The sequence below is a fragment of the Pseudopipra pipra genome, chromosome 7, assembly GCF_036250125.1.
Source record: "Pseudopipra pipra isolate bDixPip1 chromosome 7, bDixPip1.hap1, whole genome shotgun sequence".
NCBI lineage: Eukaryota > Metazoa > Chordata > Aves > Passeriformes > Pipridae > Pseudopipra > Pseudopipra pipra.
In genome coordinates this window covers 3,940,115-3,958,782 of record NC_087555.1, presented here as the reverse complement: position 1 = coordinate 3,958,782, position 18,668 = coordinate 3,940,115, and the positions used below count along the sequence as shown (strand labels likewise).

Genomic DNA, 18,668 nt, shown 5'->3' with positions numbered 1-18,668 from the left:
GGGTAAGGACAGGACTGGTGACACACAGCACAGTTACTGCCAGGATAAGGTCAACCACCACACTGGGAAATCTGAACTGTTCAACCCAGAAGATGTAACCAGAGGAACTGGAGACAGCAGCGTTACTGTGGGTTTGGGTCTCACTATAAATAGTTTTCTCTGATTGGACTCAGCATTATCATGCCAAGAACTCCTCCCTACAACTACAGTATCCTTAAAGTCTCCCTAATCCTTCTGAGTATTTGCTCAGTGTGCAGAAGCAGCCTTCTAATGAAGATCATTTTAAAACATCCACAGATTTATACAATGCAGTTCCTCCAGACACAGAATATTTCCAGTAATTTCTTATTTCTCTTTTTATGTTAAAATAAAGCTTCATCTTTGTCGATATCAGACCTGTGGTACTAAAAACCCAAGGAATTTTGGGAAACACACGAGGTCTGGAAATGCTGGATGTCTTATCCACAGCACTGTGCAGGGAATGGCTTGAAATAAGGGTAGGTCAGCTGCTGTAATACAAATCCATCCTCAGAGTTAAGACTGTGTGTGAGCAGAGCTAGTAGCTCAAGGAAAGCTCAAAACCAAATTATATTAAAAAAAAATCTTTACATTTCAAGAAAATAGCATGCAACAGCCTGTTATAGGTCGGTTACTATGTTAACTGGGTTTTACAACAGGAAATGGAATTATTTTCATCTTTGAGCAATTTTATCTTAGACAAAGAAAAGAGAGATCATAGACCCACGACGTGAGTCTTCAGGGGAGTTTGTTTTCTGTCCCATTTCTGGCAAAAAGAAGGGGGAGGCAACCTGGGGAAATCTCCCTGGCCCAGTGCCAGGAACAGCACAGTTCAGTTCCTTATTACATACTTACCTACTTACATTTTTATTATAATATAAACTTATCCTCCTTAGGAAGTCATAACTCTATCCCAATTATTCATGAACCCAGAAATGAACTTTTCATTCCAGGAATTAATAAAACAATTGAAGACTTTCAATACACGTGAGACCTGAGATTATACCCAAAAACTCCAAAGGGGATTTACCTGTGAAACCCATGTGTTGAAAGGTGAAACAGCACTTAAGGTGACACCTTAAACCTCTCCATCCTTATGACTTGCTGAAGAACAAATCTGAGCCATAGAAGAACCACAGAATGGTTTGGGTTGGAAGGGACTTTAAAGCTCATCCTGTTCCACCCCCTGCCATGGGCAGGGACACCTTCCACCAGACAATAGTAATTAAACCCCCAAGTTTACCTCACACAGACCAAAAGCACACCCTGTGCCTGTTCATTAGTCTGCACTTAGCCCAGACAAACTCTGAAAACCCAGTTCTCTGGGCAGAAAAACATTTCCCATTGCTGTGTGTACCTTAACACCTCCAGTATTCATGTTTTTAGATGAGTGAATGTTCTCTAAGCACTAGGGCCTGGAAGCTGTGGGGAGCTTCAGCCAAATCCCTCCCAGCCCCAAACAGAGCACTCCTTGTAGGCTCCTGCTGACAGGGCTGCAGATGTGCCAGCAACACTCATTTTTTTGTCTTTTAACTTCCTTCCAGGATGTCTCTCTCGGTCTCCATTTCCTCCACCTCCTTTCTCTTCCCCTTTGTCCGGGCACCTTCCCCTCCTGCAGCTAAAGTGGTGCAGTGAAACCCGAGCTGCTGCTGGCACCGCTCCCCTTCAGCTGCTCCTGATGCTCAATTATTGCTTGTTTGGAAGCTGATCCATCCCTGAACAGCCCAGCAAAGCAAGGACAGCAGCAGCCAACACACTTGGGAAACTCTGTGGGTGCCCAGGTAAGGAGAGGAGGAGGAGGAGGAAGATGTCCAGGACAAGGACGTTGCCTGCAGACATGCTGGGTCTGTGCTGATTTAAGCAATGGCTGATTTAAGATGGGATAGTGGGAAGAAATCCTTCCCTGGGAGGGTGGGGAGGCCCTGGCACAGGTTGCCCAGAGAAGCTGTGTCCAAGGCCAGGTTGGATGGGGCTTGGAGCAACTTGGGCTAGTGGAAGGTGTACCTGCCCATGGCAGGGGGTGGGGAACAAGATGAGCTTTAATGACCCTTCCAACCCAAACCCTTCTGTAATTCTATTAACTCCTGACATGTCACCTGCTGTGAGAGAAGGAGGTAACACAGCACACACAGAATTCCCAGTCAGAAATCCAGGAACTCAGTGGTGCTGAACTGGAACTTGCCAAGTTGAGTCTTACACAGCAAAATACGGAAGCAGCAGGGAATGCAAAGATTTGGACACAAGTATGTGTGTCACTGTGTGCATGTCTACTTCGTATTTTAACAATTTAGAGCTTTAAGATCGGAAGAGAACTTGACTGTAACACGCAATTTTGTCACCAGGGAAACACACGGATTGGGCTTTCAAGAGACATTAACTGTATATCCTCATTTACAGAGTTTTACTCGTAATACCAAATATTTTCTACCCAGACTCTTTAATGCACTGTAATTGAAATCCCAAACATTTTCTGAATAAAATCTTTTTCACCTGAGGGCGATGTAGGAATTTTCCCAGCAGAAGGATGAGAGGGACCCAGGGCAGAACAAAGCAAAGCCAGTTCTTTTGAAGGAAGGTTTTTAAAAGCAGGGAAAGCGAGGCTTCAGGCTGCCAAGGCTCTCAGAGATGCTCACCTGAGCCTCCGGAGGGCCTCCTTCATCTCTAATCAGCAGCAGGTAGCTTTGTCCATCAACTACTATCTCCTTCTTGAATCTCCCACCTGTCACACAAAGCAGCTCGTTAGAGACAGCAAAGGCACAACACACACCACAGAAAAAGGCTTCACTTGTGGAAAAATGGGGGCCTCAAGGTCTTTTGCAATTAACCAAGTACTGTAATGTAAGCTGAGTTTATATGCACACACATAGGAATTACTTAAGAAAGGTAAGGCATGTACTTGCCTTTTTTATATATACATACAGATATATTTTATATATATATATATGTAAGTAATAAGGATAATGTGGAGAAAAGCCAACGACTGCATTACAAACGATAACTCCCACGTCAGGTGTCCCTGGTTTTCATACATATGGTTGGAACACCTTATGTATCACCTTTGTTTTATATAATAGTAAGAAAAGTATCTCTAGGAAAGGTAAACATGGGACAGTTGTATACAAACAATGTTGCCTATTATAACCAAAATCGGTTTCCTGTGGGGATCAGCATTTCCTCAAGGGAAGCCCAGTTCTTAGAGCACACATGGGATGTTATGGAAATGAGAGTTCTATATTCAAACACCACAGTTAGGGGAAAATACCAGACACATGTTAGACAAAGAAGCTACAATGGTGGTACCTCTGCAGAGATGTGCTAAACTAACGGAGAACGTCGTGCTGCTGACTCAGGATGGATCCCAGACCTGCTCTGCACAGCCAGATAAAGAGTGGAGTTGGAGCCTTCAAGCACATCCCAGCCCTGCCCCTGCTGTTCAGGGAGATGCAGAGCACTGGGTGCTTTGAACGCCAAAGAGGCACCGACCCCAAAGCCGAGGCACCTGCTCCTGGCTCCCTCCCCTCCTCCCTCCCCTGGCTCGGGGGACTCCAGGCCTGACCCCAGGGCAGGCTTGGAATTGCCTCCTTGGGGGCTAAAAGCCTATTTTGGGCACTCTGCTGTGTCCCTTCAAAATGACAAATCCCATTGAGGGCTGCTGGTGTGACTGAGCCTAAGCCAGGATTAGCAACCATGGCCTAAGTACTTGGGAGGCATTTAGGCTCCTCTCCTGGAAGCAAACCCACTCTTAAGTCCCCACCTAAGACCCAAAGTCCCCAAGGCCTCCTGCTTAGTGAGACCCAAGCTCACAGCTGAGCTGTTCACGTTGAGATAAAACACTTCTATCAACACACCCTAAACCTCTTCCTTCATCCCTCTTTTTTTAAACTGGAATTGTTTCTAATTTGAACCCCAATTCCCAACCACACACTTTAAAACTTGTCACACTACCAAAACACCACCTTTAAACATGTGGTAGGCGAGTAAGTCAGCAAATACAGGGTAATGCTGAGCCTCAAAACACAACAATTTGCACAAAAATTGCTGCCTTAGGGGAACACCACACTGCCTTAAACCCACCATTCCCCAGCCCAACCACAACAGCAGCTCTCAAACCAAGATCAATTCACAGTTCAGCTCTGTGCAATATTTAAGCATCTTTAAACACACTTTGTGTTTAATAAAAGATGTAAGAATGGGGCTGGTGGTTGTGGTTTTCTGCTGGGGTTTTTTTGTTGTTGCTGTTTGTGGGTTTGGGGTTTTTTAAAAACCTTTTCTTTATAAAGCTACCCTATCATTATTACTCTATTAGCTGTACTAAACATGCAACAATTAGGACTATCACATTTCTGGTTGTTTAATGGCACAGGAGCAGGAGAGCTACATATAGATTTTCATTTCACTCACAAACTGAATTTCAATTTTGCCTTCGCAGATCCAGTGGCAGATAAATATATATCATTAGTGAACTTGAAAAGAACAATCAACCGTAAAGCTTGTAAAGGAAAACCAGTCTCGGCTCTCAGGAACTGGATTTCTATTAATCAGACCATTATTTCTATATGTTGTCAATTAATTGCACGTGCTTCACACTGAAGTGTTAAACAAGATGAATTACTTAATATAGAGCCCTCCAGGGAGGCTCTTGAAAGCTGTAAGTAACAATGGCAAGGCAGTATAGCCGTGATTGGAGAGTGAAAGTTCTGCCTAATTGCCATTTCCTATTTCCTTTTTTTGAGCACTGAAAGTTCACCCAGATAATTATGAAATACCACAAACTGCATGTGGTTCAGAGCCAACTTATAACTCCCCTGGCCAACAGGACGCCTTGCAAGTCTCACTGTATCTTCAGAGAAGGCACAGACAAGGTGAAATAAAACACTTAGGCAGAGAATTGAAAAATATTCAAGTGTATATGCCCTGATCAAATATGAGCACTAAGATTTATTCTTCTTGGTCACTACTGATTTGGGCGGTGAGAGCAACTTGCAGAAGGGTACTATGTCTAAAAAATACAGTCTAAAGTTATCCAACAGCTCTTTTCCTGCAGGAATCCACACTAAATGACCAGGCTTGTGGACCTGCTCCGTGCCTTCCCCCAAAGCACTGTGTGTGGAGCTCGGCACAACCCCAACATATTGTTATTTCCAGTATTAAATTCAGATCTTGACATGCTGTCCCACTTCACCAGGACTGTCACACAGTCAGTTCAAATCTACTCAAGTGGCTCCTTCATCCTTAAAAGCTGGATATGCTCATTAGCTGGAATAGTCACATCCTCACACATCCTCCGTTTCTGTTTGGGTTTAGGTATTTCATGATAAATAGTTTAAATTTAATACCCCCCAACCAAACTCTTTAAAGAATGACCTGCATTTCCATTCTGTACTAAATATTTCAAATCAAATCTGAAGATCCAGAAATGTAACAGCAAACTCACGCTCAACCCTCAAGTAAGAATCATTTTATGCAAATCTCAGCTCACAGCAGGATGCATCCCTAACAACCTCTGTGTCTACAGCATTATGGAGCTCTTTTCATGAGCATACCACAAAATTAAGATCTGCACAGGACAGAGATTGAGAGAACCTCTCTCAATATCAAGAATTTACACAAACAAAGGCATAAACAGTGAAGAATATACAGAGCAAGGCTGTACCCTGCAGATATCTGTGACTGCAGGATTAAGGCAAACAATAAACTGACTCTGCCTTTGACTCAAGCCTTGATGAGACCCATCACTGGTTTGGGGAAACCAAAGCAGGGCCAGGGCAGTGATTCTGGGATGGTTCAGTTTGGACAGCACCACGGTCATTGTTTTTAAAAACTTACATTTCTGGAGTTTGTAAAGCACCAGAGGGAAAGAGGAATCAGAGAGATCAGCCAGTTCAAATATTGAATTACAGCAGCCTGTAAATACGTCAGGATGTCTCCCATGGCTACAAGACAGGCCTGTGCTCTCCTCAACATCCCTGTGCGTGAGGGAGCCACAAATTACTGCCTGAACCAGCGACACCCAGAACAAAGAAATGACCTTCTCAGTTTAAAGGAGGAGCTCCAAACCCACAGCACTATTCCCACGGGAGGCACTCGCTCTGCTCTAGTCCCATCAGTGTTGTTACACACGCAGCTCTTTAATGAGGGGATTTCCCAGCTCGCAGATGTACCTGGGAGGTCACAGGGACACAGGCAGCCTGCAGCACGGCTCCAGGGACCTGCACCGCTCCTGCCAGGGCACCACAGGCACAGGAAAGCACGTTATTCCCAATTTTCCAGGGCTAGAACATCATCTGTTCACACAAACGTGTACTGAATCTTGCAGCAGGTGGCAAACATCACTGCTGTGCCCAAAGCCACCAGCACAGGGAGTGGGACACCTGAGAACACCATCAACCACCCGCTCTCTCAGGTGCATCTGCTCAGATTCCTGCTATAAAACACCCCACATAAATATACAGCTTTGATCAATATAAAGCTGAATAAATTCTGTGCATCAGCAATTTACAGCCTGGCCTGAAGCCCCAGCACAAATCAGAGCACGGGGCTGGGGGGATCAACATAAGCCTCCTAATCTCATTTTCATGCACGGCGCTCTCTAGGTTAGTGCTCAGACCCAGCACTAGGGCAAAAATTATCCAGGAAGAATTGATATTAACTGTAAACACAGCACACATTTGTAATCAAAGGTGCTGTATATTAGAAAAGCTGGCTGTTACATGGGGAATTCCAGGGCTGAAGGCTTTAATCCAGCTCTGACGGCCTGGCTGGGAGCTGGTCCACTGAGGAATTGCCCAGCGGAGCAGCCGCTGATTTTCATCCCGTATCCCCAGGCCCCACTGCACTCACCAGGCTCTCCACTCAAGCACATTGCCATGGGGATGAAGATATTTGGCCATATGAGGAAGATAAATTCGGGGGGCTGGCCACAAACAAACCCAGGTGGCAGCTGAACGTCTGCTCTGGCAGGGCGAGACAGGGAGTGGGACTGCAGCAGCTCTGAAGCCTGGATTTCATATTCCCAATGACACGTGCATTCAGACAGCAGCAGCCAGTTGTCTTACACATGCACACTCTCTCCCTTTTTGTTCCTCAGAAGATGGGAAAGAGTGCCAAGAATCAGGCTCCTCTTCAGGAAAACACGTTGAGAAAACCTCCATTCAAACCTAGTGGCCTTCTAGTTTGCTAGTCTGAGATTTTTATTCAAACAAACTACTTTAAAAATGTTTCCCCCAAAAAGCATATTACTACAAGGATGCAAACCCTACAAGAAAGATTAAAACTAAATTTACACGTGGTTGAGCTGGGTCGAGTGTTTAACCACAGAAGTGCAAAGACTGGGGAACCACCACTCTCACATGAGACTAAATCTGCAAGCAGATCCCTGCAGCGGGTTCCCAGGAGAGCACCTGGGTAAAAAAAACCAAAAAAACAACAAAAGCAACCTAGATCGAGCCCTTCAAACCCCACCATCTGCTTCTCCCAGCGGGTCTAGGATACAGTTTAGGAGATACATGGATGGGTCCCCTGAAGTATGAAGCCATACCCCGTTACAACAAGGTACCCCCACGGGTACCATGTGTGATGCAGTATCACAGCACACAGACAACCTTTTCTTTACATAAAAACTGGCATGGAAGCACTGACACACGGCCTTGCAATTCCATGGCAAGAGGGCTTACTGCTGGAATTTCAGAAGCAGCTGCAATGACATTTACCAACTTAATTTTGAGATATAATCACTGATGTGTTTTCAGTGCCCACCCCCCCCGGAGGGTCCCCAGAACCTGGTGGTGATTTCAAAGGAGATCAACTCAATTTTAAGCTTTTAAGGATTCAGGAAAACAGCTTATACTTAAAATAAATAAATAAATAAATGAAATTAGCTACTCAAGTTGCACAGAATCACAGAATATTCAGAGTTGGGAGGGACCCACAAGGATCATCAAAGTCCAACTTCTGGCCCTGCACAGAATCAGAGGCCAAATTTAATGCCATTTAATAGGGGTTAGATGGAAAATGGAGAGGTGGGAGGTTCCATGCTGAGGACAAATAGAGGCAGTTATGCTGAATGCTATTTTTCAGAGGTCTGTGGTCTCAATTCCAAGCAGCAGAGGATGTAACTGGTAGAGCAGTGCAGCCCTGACCCACCTGACTGGCACTGCAACTTCAGGAAACAAGGGACAGAGTGATATCCTGCTGCCACCCACTCTTGGCTCAACACCAGTCAGTGGGCAGGACATAGGCAGCAATGCCTCCCATTAACCTTAAACAGCTGCAACAAGCATCTAAAGAAATAGAAACCCCAAAAGCCCCGTGGTGTTTCACAGGCCAGTATGGAGAGAGCATTTATTGCAGCCAACCCCACGTTATTGCACACAAATGCAGTTAAGAGACATTTGGGTGCAGGGAGGGAATAATTCCCCAGCAGAGTCTCTCTCTGCAAGAACAACGTGGCAAAAGGAGAAGCCAAAAGTACAGTGAACTTCATCCTCTGGCCATCCAAGGCCAGGCTGGACAGGGCTTGGAGCAACCTGGGCTAGTGGAAGGTGTCCTTGACCATGGCAGGGGTGGGACTGGATGGGCTTTGAGGTGCCTTCCAACCCATTCTGTGATTCCATGGTGAACTGGCCGAGATTAGATCCAATGTTATATCTCAAACAGAGGGAGAGGAAGGGACCAATTAACTCCCAAGATAAATGAGAAAACAGCAGAGCCAGCCTGGGAGCAATTACATTTCCTTCATTCCATGGAGAGGGGAGCAGAGCAGTGCATGTGCTACTTTCACTATAAAGCTTCCTGCCCTCAGTGCAGACTGTGTTAAGCCAATTAGAATAAAACCACTGTCCTGTGAGTGCAGACACAGAGATAAAACCACCCTGTCCTCATCAAGTGACTCCTCTGAAAAATGAAGGATGATACCAAAGCAAGTTTCTGCGGGAGCTTCACCCCTCATGCACGCAGCTTATTAACAGCCTGGAAGATGGAAGTAACACAGGCTACTTAATTTCTAGATAATGAAGTAGGAGGGACTGCAATTATCTTAGAAAATTGGACTGTACTTCAACGTGACCATAACGAGTTGGAAAAATAGAGGGGAAAAACAAAAGCAGCATCACGGGGCCAACTGGAGGGACCAACTCCCTGCAGAGAGATGAGGCAGGATGGAAAAACCCTCTGGCAGTGCAGAGAAGCAGCTGGGAATTCCTTGTCCTAGCCCATGTCACCATCCCAACCTCAGCCTGCACAGTCTGGGTAGGGTACCACGTGGAAGATAAGGACCAAAAAGTTGTGCCTAGAAAATACCCAGTAAGAAAAATAAGTGTATTTCACTGACAGCAGGTGCAGAGTGTTACTTACACATCACACCCACTAACTGTATACACACTGCAAGTCTAATTTTAAAAGCTTATTTTTATCAAGCCAGCTAGAGACAAACAAAACCCAGAGTCAGCTTCTCTGGGCAGGATGTGACACCACTTTAGTACACTACTACCTGTCTCCATCACCAGCCTTTTCAAGTTTTAAAAGCTGACACCCCAAACCAGCACTTTCCAAACAAAGCTCCTCACAGAGTCAGCCCCATGCTCTTTTTTGCTGCAGTTCTTTAAAAGTTGCCTTATCACACATTTCATCTTCCAGACAAACCCACCCTACACCTTTTTAATCTAACACATAATTCAGCTGCTCAAAATTTCTGCTTGACTTCACAAACTTCCAACATAATTTCAAAGATTTTAACCTAATTACTAACAAACCCTAAACAGCATAACCAAGACAGGCCAAAAACTTAACTCCTAAAAGCACTGAACCACAGATTCCAAGCCCTTTTTTACCTCTCTTTTTTTAAATATCCCTTTGCTTTTTATACATAGTTTATAGCCAGCTTCTATAACACTGTCCTTTCATTACAGTTTGACATCACAAATAGTAACCTTGAAGTTAGAACTGGACTTAGCTGTGATCATACTATAATCTGTCCTCCCTAAAATGGGTAATAACACAGTGACATCCTGTGCAAGTCAACGAGGCCGCTGAGAATTCATCACACTGTGAATAAAATCAGCTCCCTCCCATTCCCTGTCTTCTGATACAACTTCCCAAAATGACAACAGATTTAAAGGAAGGCGGAAATTTAATTCATTTAACTGAGAAATGAAATACAAGCTGAACAAGAAACATGTTCAAAGAACACACTAAGATTTGGCTTTGGGATCAACAGTGATATAATGGACTACATTCAGAAATACACCCAGGAGTAATATTTGAAAAACAAAGTGGGAGGGAGGTCCTTCTTCCAGCAGCAGCCACTCCAAACTGGCTGCTGACTCAGCAGCAGAAAGCAGGGAGAACTGGAGAGCTGGAATCCTGGAATCACACACTCAGTGAGGTTGGAGAAGCCCTCCAAGTCCAACAACTGACCCAGCACTGCCAAAGCCACCACTAAACCATGCCCCCAAGTGCCACATACCACGTTTTTGGAACACTTCCAGGGATGGTGACTCCACCCCTGCCCTGAGCAGCCTGTTCTGATGCTCGACAACACTTTTGGTGAAGAAATTTCCCCTAATATCCAATTTAACCTTCCCTGGCACAGGTTGAGGACGTTTCCCCTCGTCCTATTGCTTGTTACTTGGGAGAAGCCACTTGTATTGCTATTAAGAGCAGCTACAAATCTGCATTACAGTTTTAACTGGGGACACAACATTCCAAGAAGCCTTTTAGGAGAAGGGCACAAATCCTAAAGACTCTACTCATCCAAACCTTGGAGTATTCAAGGTGCAACATGTTAAAGACATCACCTTAAAGAGCTCAAAAAGGGAAGCCCCTTGTAGGAAACTGCTTCTTCAGCACCTTCTGCCCAGGAAAAGAGCAAATTCTTGAGTTCTTCCTTTAATTACCAGAGTTCCTTATTTAGGTGACACTTGAAACAGTTGCCAACTCCACGGCTGGAACAGAGAGGTTTTCAAAGGATTCTCCAACCCACACAGGCAGTCCCAGGAGGAGGAGGAGGAGAGGGAAGGACTCCAGAGGGGAGGGGGCAGAATACATAAACATTTTGTGTCTTTTATGCTAAGCCTGAAAGGCTCCAAAAGCCCAGGAGAGCCCACTGCAGCAGCACTTTAAAAGGATCAAAAAGAGACAAGTGTTGTTTTATATCTGGGTGTCAGCATGAAATGCCAAATAAAAATAATCAGCCAATCCTGTTTGAAAAGAATGGAAGACAAAGAACTGGAAATAGGTAATTTTGAAACACGTGCCTCAAGTCATCCCTGTTCCCTGCACACATGTGGGTTTACACACAGGAAAACTCCTCAGGTACCTTCAGCTGCCTCAAAGTGCTGCAGGAGCTCGTGAAGCATTGGAAGGATCTGTAAACAAAAAGCTTGTAAACACTGAAATCAAAGTGGAAAATTTCAGCTTCCCTGCGTTTTGTAGCTCAAGAACTTCAAAACGTGACTTTAAGGTTAATGTGGGTTTTTTTTGAACTCCTATGCACTTGGCATTCTTGCAAAATCTCCCTGTACAAGCACATAAGCAGGCACGATGTCAGTATATGACCGTGTATGATGGTCATTTTCTGGAATTCCAAAAAATCATGAATGAAAAAGCAAGAGTTTCCAAGAAAAGCACCTAAATACACCCTCAGGGGACACATTTCCCTGCTCTTCATTTGCATTTCAGCCAGCTGCTTGCCGAGAACAGAGAGCACAGATTAGTCTGGGGCACATCCTCTCTTTATTCAGGAGAGATCAAATTGGGGTGTTTACTAAATATGGCCTTCCTACTTATTTGAAAAAATATTAACTGGATAAAAATAGCCAGTGGCTTCTGTAAAGAGACTGGCAACCTTAGGAAACTAATTGTTCCCAGCAGGAAGGATTACATGAATCACAAGGAGAAGGGAACAAGAGTCACAGCTACAGAAGGGAAAACTGTCCAATTCTGCTGCAGCTCCCATGTTCTCTTCATCCCAAAACACCAAACTGGGAGCCCCAAGGGATCTCAGAATCCCAAAGGGTTTGGCTTGGAAGGGACCTCCCACTATCCCAGGTTGCTCCAAGCCCTGTCCAGCCTGGCCTGGTCCTTTTTTTAACATTTCTTTTTTCCCAGAAGCAGCTCCATTCTTGGATTCACCCCAGCAAGGGAAGCATCAGACCTGACTGAAGCCACCTGGAAGGTCATCCCAGTTAATAGATTGTGCTTGAACTTTCTGCACAGATATTGTGTAAGAGTCTGTAACCAGACAAAATCTCTTAAGAGGATGGGAAGGAAAGCAGCTGAAATTTTAAAGCAGTCTGCCTCAATCCTCCTTGCATAATTACCCTTTGCTGAGGAAGAATGGGACAGAAATAGTTACTAGAGACAATAAATTGAAAAACATGGACATCCATTCCCCAAGATGTAATTTCTACGTAGAATCAGAATCCTTTAGGTTGGAAAAGACCTTTAAGATTGTTGATACATGTTTTTGTTACAGGCTGGGAACTTATTTTCGTGATGCTTCCATCACATTCTTCAAAGGGAAGGTTGAAGGTGACACTTGGTTTAGCATTTTAATAATAACCACGACCATTCCTGCTATTTTATGACCATTTCATGACCATTCCTGCCATTCAAGTGATACACTGTTCACTGTGCTACTGAAAAGTTATTTGGTGAAAGCTGCAATAGTATAAAATTATTTTTAGGTCAAATTTGGAGAGAAAGTAAATGCTCACAGCTTTCTGGAGAACACCATTAAAGGCTTTATTCCACACCTCTTACTGGGGGAAAATTTCATTTTTATTACAACTTCCTCCACACACAGGAGATGAAACCTCACTGACTGCAACAGCTACTTGCTGCCTCGAGTCAGGGTGCTGGATGGGTTTTATGCCTTTGGAAACACAGAACCTATTTACTCCACATGAAAAAAAAAAATCTTAAATATATCCCAAAGTACATGGAGGAAAAAACCCTCCTTTTTCCTCATCCCAGCTGAGACATCTTGGACAATTCATCTGCCTTTTTTTTTTTATTACACTCACTGGAAAAAAAGTACTGAGATAATAATGATATGACTTAAGATATTCACAGACACAGCAGAGGTGTGGAAAAGCCTTTAAGTCATGTTTCACACCTCGGTGGCTTTTTGGGAACAAAGCCCGAACAGCAACAGAATCTCCTGACATTCCCCATTCCTGTCAACTTCAGCTCACCTTGGTCTGCAAAGAACTCAGCCTCAAATTCCACACCCGGCCCTGGGTTCACTCTGTTCCTACAGGCACAATTCCATTTTAGTTGGGGGAAAAGAAAGACCCCAGGCTTCACACACCTCATCTCTTGTTTCAGCATGTCACACGCCCAGCAGCAGGAGTGTTTCTTCCAATCACTTGGAAGGTACTTAGAAGATAAAAAGTCACTAGGATTCCCTATTTCCCATCATTTCCTTGTTGTACCATCACAGAAAAAAAACTGGAAGTCCCAGACTCCTGAGATTCCCACTCACTGCAGGGTAACACATCACTTGTTTCCTTACATCCAAATCCACCTGATTTTAAATGTGTCACACAGGAGCACAGCTATTTGCATCCTAAATATGCAAAGCAAGAGTCTAAAAGCAAACTTTCTTCCTAACAAACCCTTATACTTTGAGAAAACAAAGATTTTCATGCTACACACCAGGGCCTAAAACGAGTTCTGAACAGAAATAAAAGGTAGTCCAGACAGTGAGAGAAAACTTTACCCCTTAAATGAGTCCTCCTCTTGGAGGGGACGTGGTGTTGGGCAGCAAGAGAAATATCTCACCTTAAAGGCCTGAAGGAAATTTGAAACTACCTTCACATAAAATTCATTTACTGGAACACTGCAGCTGCCTCCAAGGGCTCCAGGAGACCCGGGACCTGGCTGGTTGAGGGATGGTTTCATGGCAACTGGAGCCAAGGAGAGCACAAAGAGCAGTCCCTGACCCTAATCACCACCTCCACGTGGAGCAAGAGCCATGACTTCACCCACTGGGTACTCACTGTATGATGTCTGACAAACTGAGCTGTCAGGAAGCCATTCACAGTCAGGGAACTTGGGGTTTTCTTCCCTAATCAAGCAGCTGACACCTCAATGTCCCATATCCATCCCTTCTTTAGCAGCTGAACAACCCAGCACATTTACCACCCCTCAGCAGAGGAAAAGAGTGGTCTGCAAGGTAAAGGATGACACTTTGCCTGCTGTGTGGGACTGTGCCTGGATGACCTGGAAGTGTCCAAGGCCAGGTTGGACAGGGCTTGGAGCAACCTGATCTAGGGAGGGTGTCCCTGCCCAGGGCAGGGGGTGGGACTGGGGGGGCTTTAAGGTCCTTCCAAACCCACACCATCCTGAGATTCTATGACAAAGAACGAAAACAAAAACCACCACTACAGGTATTACTAAGGATGGTTTATATGGGTTGTATCTCCTTCAGTATTAACTTGATTAGAAATCTGCCCTTATCCCTCACACAAGGCGAATTAAAGCTCTTAATTATTCCAGTTTTCCTTCTGCTAATGAAATGCAGCAGTGTCATTAGTGAGGCTTGTCAGCTACACTTACGTGCAAAGAAATGATTTGACACTGCTTTTGTCATCTAATTCTTCCAGGAAAAACAGTCAGAACGTCACTGTAAATAAAAATCCTTCAAGACAAAGAGGACAGATGGCAACACTCCCAAGGAATACCACCCAAAATATTCATCCTACAGGAGGAGAGGACTGCCAGCCCTGGGAACAGCCAATAGATCGGAGTCTTGCAAGGAGAAAACAGCCCAAAATATTTTCTGTTTGTGCAGAGACGCTGAGATACTGATTTTTGCTGAAGGGTTGCTGTAAATTGGTGGATCTGCCCCTCACATCACCATTTCTCACTCTCAGCATCCAGAACGAGGACCTACATGTAGCTTTGGGGAGAGGCTCCATTATTATTATCAATCATTATCAATTATCAGCTCTAGCTACAAAGCAGCAAAAGCATTTCAGGCAAACTTAGAAACTGGAAGCCCTCACTGTTGCTGCAATACCACACAGAAAAGCCTTGTCCATCCCTCCCTTTCCCTCTCCTCCCACTTTAACTACAATTCCAGGCTGTTAAAATGTCAACTGTTGAGCTGAACAGCTTCCTTTGGTAAGAGTTAATTAGGAACAAATGTTATCAGAGATGCATGAAGCTACAAACTACTGCTGAGGAGACAACTACAGAAAGAGACAAAAACAGTGAGATGTACTAAAGACTTGAAATCAAAAGGAAACAACTCAAAATGATACACAAAACAAGGGGAAAATGCTCTAGTACAGAAACCACCGTCTGTCCCTTCCAAAGGAGAGCTGCCATGGAGACAATGTATAGTTACCTGCATCCATATCTGCAAAGAATGGAACAGCCAGTAAGGAAAAGAAGGAACCAGAAATTCAGTGTCTCAGAGTTGGATTTAAAAGTTCATAAGGAGAACAGATAAAGAAAAATAATCAAAAAAAGTATTTATTCTAAGACACACCTTGATAAGGTGCTATGCTATGATATTTTTGGATTAATGTTAAACACTACAGCATACAAATTCATTTGCTATGCTATGAGAACATTAAAAAAAAGTCAAGACTAAATACTTAATACATTAAACAATGAACAAATTATATCTTTATTTTAAGCTCATGAAGTTGCTTTATTCTCCCCAAATCCCAATTCTGCAGAAATCCTGTACTACAGACTGTGGCTCTCAACAGCCCAACTGAAAGCAGCAGCACCACTGAGAGCAGTCAGTTCCTCTCCACCAGGACTGAGTCTCCCACAAGGACACATCCTGGGGGCCAAAGTATTTAAGGATGCTCTGGAGCTATGGAACAGCTCCGATTATATCGTCGTGCATACTGAGCTCAGTCTGGAGAACTACAGGAGAAATCTCCATGAATTCTGAAACAGCAAATGAGATCCTTTGCTAATTCATTTCTGCATGATTAAAATGGATAGAGATGCAGCCTGTGGGGGCAGAGCAGTGGTGAGGGCAGAGCACGTACCTTCGGGTGACTCCTCCTGGACGTAGGTGCCCGTCAGGTACCGGTGCACGAGCGCGGACTTGCCACTGGCCAGGTTACCCACGATCCCCTGGAGACACACAGAGGGAACAGAAACCCAGTGCATTAATCCCTGGGAAAAGCAGAACGTTCCACGAGAACCCTGAAATAACATCTCAGTGCTTGAGGAGAAAGTCCACGCCACTGGAACAGTCCCAAAGACGCCAAGACAAAGTTTACAGCAAAGCTGACACAGGAACTCGGGCTCTGCCAGCAGCACTCCTCTGCTCAGCTGCCCATGGGACACCAGGGAACACAGAGACTGCAGGGAGGAGCCTGGCACCTCTTCACTGGGTGAAGCTTTCATACTGGGAACACCTCTGGAGGCTGCACTCTGTGATTCCCACTGACTCACACTGAAGCACACGTGACATCTGTGGCTGTGGGCAGACTCATCTTGCCACGTCCACCAGCACAGGATGGTTTTGGCTGGAAGAGACCTTAAATATCATCCATCCCACCCCCTGCCATGGGCAGGGACACCTCCCACTAGCCCAGGTCGCTCCAACCTGGCCTTGGACACTTCCAGGGTCCAGGGGCAGCCACAGTTTCTCTGGGAATTCCAGCCCAGGCCCTCCCTACCCTCACAGGGAGGAATTCCTTCCCACTATCCCATCTATCCCTGCCATTTGGCACTGGGAAGCCATTCCCCCTCGTCCTATCACTCCATCCCTTGTCCCCAGTCCCTCTCCAGCTCTCCTGGAGCCCCTTTAGGCACTGGAAGGGGCACTCAGGTCTCCACCAGGATGTGTTGAAGTCCCTGACTTTACCAAGAAGTTCCTAACTCAAACCATCCATGCCCAACACCTGCCTGGGAACATCTGACAACCACCAGCAGCACTTGACCCTAAAGCTCGCAGGAGTTTTCTGCTGAGCTGGTTCACTGGCATTTGTTTTTCAAACCCAGGCAGAACTAACAGAAAGCAGCCCAAAACCACAGGAGTTTTCCTCCTGGAGGTGCTCACATTCTAAAAGACATGGAGATTTGCATTTTCTGTTGCTATAAAAGGGCACACAGTGCTGAGGACACTCGGTTTCTGGGGGAGGAGATGGGAACTTACTTCACCCTGTAAAACAAGCCAAGCCTACTCTGTTCTCACATGTTTACTTGACCCTCCCCAAAGGTTCAGAACATAAGATCCCTGGAGACAAGATGAACTCTGCTGATGGGCCCAAGATTGCCAAACTGACCGAGGTAGCAGGAACAAGTTACACATTAGTGCACAGTCTCTACTCCATTTTCTTAATTGTAAACCCTAAGAAACCACCCTTTATATCAAAAATCGCTTACAAGTCCCGTGTGTATGGACATTAACATTATTTTATATTAGACTTGGGCCAAAATTTTAACTGCCAGGAAAAACAGAAAAGCATCAACTTGGGGTCCAGTGAGAGTGAACAACCTACATACTTTGGCCATGGATGGGGGTAATTTATTCTATTGAGAGACCCCAGATATTTGAAAGACATCAACTGATTTGAGAATACAACTTTTTTTTTTTAAGTATCCCAAAGGTCCCATCAAAATACATAATTTTACAGCACTTCGGGTTCTCTGATACATTCCTCCTTATAGGGATCCACAATGCCTGGCTACAAGAGCATTTGGATATTATAATGCTGCAAACTGATACCAAAAGCACTGTGATCAGGAGGAGGAACATGTATTTCAGTGAAAAAAACACTATTTCATACAGAATCCCAGACCTGGTTTGGCTTGGAAGAGACCTTAAAACTCATCCCATTCCACTCCCCTGCCATGGGCAGAGACACCTTCCACTAGACCAGGTTGCAAACACAGTTGTAAAATCTACATTTGCATGACAGTTTTATTTTCTCCCTAGACAGCTCCTTCAGAAAGCACTCAGGAGAGATCTGCCTTCTCCTCACCTGGCAAAACAGGATTCCTTCAGATCCCACCTCAGAACCTACAAGCAACACCTCTTTCCTACCAGGGATCAAACATGACATGAAAATCTAAGAGAACTGTCCTTCTCTTGTTCAATGCAGGGCTTGGCATCACAGCTCCAGGTCTCCCAGTCTCCTAAAACCCAGGAGCAATAAGTTTTACACTAGAAAAAAAATCCGACTTCTAATCCAGTTTCTCTCTTTATCAGTATTAATACTTAAGGCTGATCCCCTACAGTATGACAAACATGACAGCAGTCATATTCCCCTCTCCCATATTTTATACACACACACCCCTCAGTCATCTCTATTTATTTATGGATATGTCTGAAATGCACAAAGTTATGACAAGCATGTTAGGGCACAAAAATACCACCCTAACCCAGTTCAGAAAGGAGAAAATTCAGCTACAACTCAGTGCTCTTGTCACTTATGACTTGTGCAACACTGAATCATTTATCTGCAAGTGCCAGACACGCTGTAAAACGAAGCCAAACCACTGTGCCCACATCCTACTAAAGCCTGTTGGGAAAAAAGCTTAAATGTACTGATGGCACTTGGCATTTGAAAGCTGCCCTGACTGCACTTTGTGTATTTTTTAGCAAGAAAAAAAAAAAGACCCCTCATATTTATTCCTTTTAACATATCCTTATTTTACATTTGGATACATGG

The 18,668-nt window shown here is 44.6% G+C and overlaps 1 protein-coding gene across 14 annotated transcripts in view; it reads right to left on the bottom strand.

The window, feature by feature from the left end:
• The window catches only part of LOC135416934 (arf-GAP with GTPase, ANK repeat and PH domain-containing protein 1), a 319,524-nt gene that overhangs the window by 201,504 nt on the left and 99,352 nt on the right, over nt 1-18,668 (bottom strand). For 10 of the 14 annotated variants that reach the window (XM_064660296.1, XM_064660300.1, XM_064660290.1 and 7 more), the window contains exons 3-5: nt 16,032-16,119; nt 15,371-15,382; nt 2,652-2,737 (exon numbers count right to left, since the gene is read on the bottom strand). In XM_064660296.1, the coding sequence (XP_064516366.1) occupies nt 2,652-2,737; nt 15,371-15,382; nt 16,032-16,119 (186 nt within the window). The remainder of the gene's footprint in view (nt 1-2,651; nt 2,738-15,370; nt 15,383-16,031; nt 16,120-18,668) is intronic. The other 4 variants (XM_064660297.1, XM_064660301.1, XM_064660299.1 and 1 more) reach the window with 1 other exon arrangement.